We start from the raw sequence: 2,973 nt of genomic DNA, 5'->3' as shown, positions 1-2,973 counted from the left end.
GGAAGCCGGGCGCTGTGTAATGACAGCGCCCGGCTTCCTGGTTGGCTGGGAAGCCAGCTCCATGCTCCCTCGTCATGAGGTGATGAGGGAGAATGAAGCCGGCTTCCTGGCTAATCAGAAAGCTTGGCGCCGTCTCATTACACGGCGCCCGGCTTCCTGATTGCCCAGTTTCCCAACCAATCAGGAAGCCAGGCAGCGAGTCATTACACGCTGCCCAGCTTCCTGATTGGCCGTGAAGCTGGCTCCATGCTCTCTCCTCACAAGTGACGAAGGAGCATGGAGCCGGCTTCCTGATACTAGAAGTATTGGGTTAGGCATTGGAGCATTTGGGTGAGTACGAGGACTCGCCCAAATACTCGGCATTGGCACTGATCCTAGTATCGGTATAGGCGCATCCCTAGTAACTACGCATGTTATCAATTATCGCTTTACAGAATGGCAAAGAAGATGATAACTAATAGTTTCAATACAACAATACAGAAGATGTTTAATCCAATGTAGTGGGGATCGGTGTTTTCTCGCACACAGCTGGCTTCCTATTCAGGAAGAAAACTACTAACTGTCTTTTTATTGAGTTTTCAGGGGCAACTATTATAGAACAATAGACTGAACTTCTCAGATATCACATCTCCATTTTTGTATAGGAGTCGAGTCTTTTACATACATTGATATGAATATTGTTAGTAGATTGTGTCGCATAATATGAAACTTTAAAACTTTTTAATTTTAGGTTTTCACAGGTTTTTTTAATTGCTTTTCTTCTGTTTAGAAAGTATGTTACTTGCAGAATATTTGAGCAATTAAAATGTATTATTTATTTTTTTTCTTCTCTTCTTTTTTTTTTTTGCCCACTGCCTGGTCAGTCTCAGCCAGAAATTCAGCAAATACCACCAGTGTATTCAGAAAACCCATCTTCAAGAGTCAACTTGCTGGATTCAGTTCAATGTAAGTTTAATACAAGACATATGTGATATGATCCAGTTCTTTGTATGTCAGAGTTATCCTCCCATTTTTATGTCATGGATTTAAAAGATTGTGTCTTATATTGTAGTAGACCTAGCATCTGAAGGCCATGCAGGAGAGGGACCATGGAGCGGAAGAGGTGACCTTCTGGAATTGGAAAGAGGAGGCAGCATTATGAAGTGTCTAGCTATGTATGTAGTGATCTATAGGTATATTATAATGGAATTTCGCCCACATTATTATAATGTCAACACACTTGATAATTGTGTTAGCTTGTTTCTCCCATATGACCATGCTTTTGTGTAATGTGCTCATAAATCAATGTTTGGTATTAACATATTATAGGTATCCTAGATCAACTAACAAGAGTCAAACTGTGGAATTCCAAGTGTCATTTTCTAGAGCAGAATTTAAGGGCAATACAGGCAAGATACATGGGATTCACAGCGTGAATTGTATCCAATCACAGGGTTAATCACAAAAGGGTGAAGCGTTTGGAGAAGGCAGGAGAAGTGAACAATCTAGGCCAAAATATCTGATTTGGAAAAATTCTCCAGTTCGGCTCACTTTCCAGTTCAGCTATGTTGTCCTAGATCACTTCTCCTGACTTCTCCAAACTCTTCACCCTTCTGTGAATAACCCTGTAAGACGCTGTGACTTTTCTTCCACATGTGTTTGCAAACTGTCTCCATGTCCAGTGGTTTATGGGCACACTGTCTCCATGTCCAGTGGTTTATGGGCACACTGTCTCCATGTCCAGTGGTTTATGGGCACACTGTCTCCATGTCCAGTGGTTTATGGGCACACTGTCTCCATGTCCAGTGGTTTATGAGCACACTGTCTCCATGTCCAGTGGTTTATGAGCACACTGTCTCCATGTCCAGTGGTTTATGGGCAGTGCCATTAAACACAGACTTTTACACTTCAATGGAAAAGGCTGTGTTTTGACTAGCTTGGCTTGCTTTGCAAAAGCATCTACAAAAGAGCATGCTGTATCCACAGAAATGCAATGCTACGAAGGTGAATTGCAGCCTCAGAACTGTCATATACAATGTACAATTGAAGTAAATGGGATTCCGTTAACCTGCGTTTGACATGCATTTTAAACGCACCTCAAACACAGGTAAAAAACCCGTGTAAACAAGTCTTTATTTCCCACAGCAGGTTGTATAGATCGTGACTATCATTCTAGATAGACTACAGTCTACTATAGTTTATTTTATTTTTGCAGGAATTCCAACTGGCTCCTCACAGCCACATTGATCCTGTCTATCCTGGTACTGCTCTGGATTTGTTGTGCTACAGTAGCTACAGCATCAGATCAATATGTTGCCTCTGAGGTGAGTTCTCTCTAAATACGTCCAAATTGGTATTAAACATGGAAAAGATACCTTTGTTATACTATAAAATAAAAGAATTTATTAAAAAAAAACTTGGAAAATATATTGACCTACACTGAAGATTTAGCGTGGCGCTGAATGTTCTTTTTACCCGTCGAGGACACGTTGGATAATCTTCTGGTTTGTAATGATACCATTGTATCTGTAGTGTCACAGACATAATAAATAAGAAAGGTCTGAGGAGTGCTAAAACATTGATGTTAACAAAATATAGTCATTGTTGTTGCCTAGTTATTATTAGAGTAGTCATGGAAAGTTTAATATGTAGTTTACCAAGTTAATCCATCCAGCTTGTTTTTGAGTTGATATCAAAACTATTTTAGGCAGTTAAAAAGTGTCCATGCGTGGTATAAGATTGCTTTGTTATTCCTCTGGCATCTGATTTTCAGTTCCGTGTTTTTGACCAGCAAAAAAAAACTAGTCTAGCTTACTGGGACTTAGGCCAAGTGTTTGTATAACAAACTGAGTGATCGTTGTTTCCATTGGCTACTATCAGTTAATCCTGATACCTTTCTGTACATATGCTGGAAGCATTTGAATGTTAGTTTTACTGGTCAAGAAGATGAATGAATGCGATTTTACCAAAAAAAAAAAAAAAAAAAATTTTCAA

General features: G+C 39.7%; 1 protein-coding gene across 1 annotated transcript in view; it reads left to right on the top strand.

The window, feature by feature from the left end:
* TMEM59 (transmembrane protein 59) overlaps nucleotides 1-2,973 on the top strand; it is a 9,852-nt gene that overhangs the window by 4,192 nt on the left and 2,687 nt on the right. The window contains exons 5-7 of the mRNA XM_018563987.1: nucleotides 864-945; nucleotides 1,052-1,154; nucleotides 2,195-2,303. Coding sequence (XP_018419489.1) covers nucleotides 864-945; nucleotides 1,052-1,154; nucleotides 2,195-2,303 — 294 coding nt within the window. The remainder of the gene's footprint in view (nucleotides 1-863; nucleotides 946-1,051; nucleotides 1,155-2,194; nucleotides 2,304-2,973) is intronic.

The sequence above is a fragment of the Nanorana parkeri genome, unplaced genomic scaffold, assembly GCF_000935625.1.
Source record: "Nanorana parkeri isolate BGI_ZX_2015 unplaced genomic scaffold, ASM93562v1 scaffold715, whole genome shotgun sequence".
Taxonomy (NCBI): Eukaryota; Metazoa; Chordata; class Amphibia; order Anura; family Dicroglossidae; genus Nanorana; species Nanorana parkeri.
The sequence above is the reverse complement of the archived record's forward strand: the minus strand, read 5'-3'. Positions and strand labels throughout refer to the sequence as shown.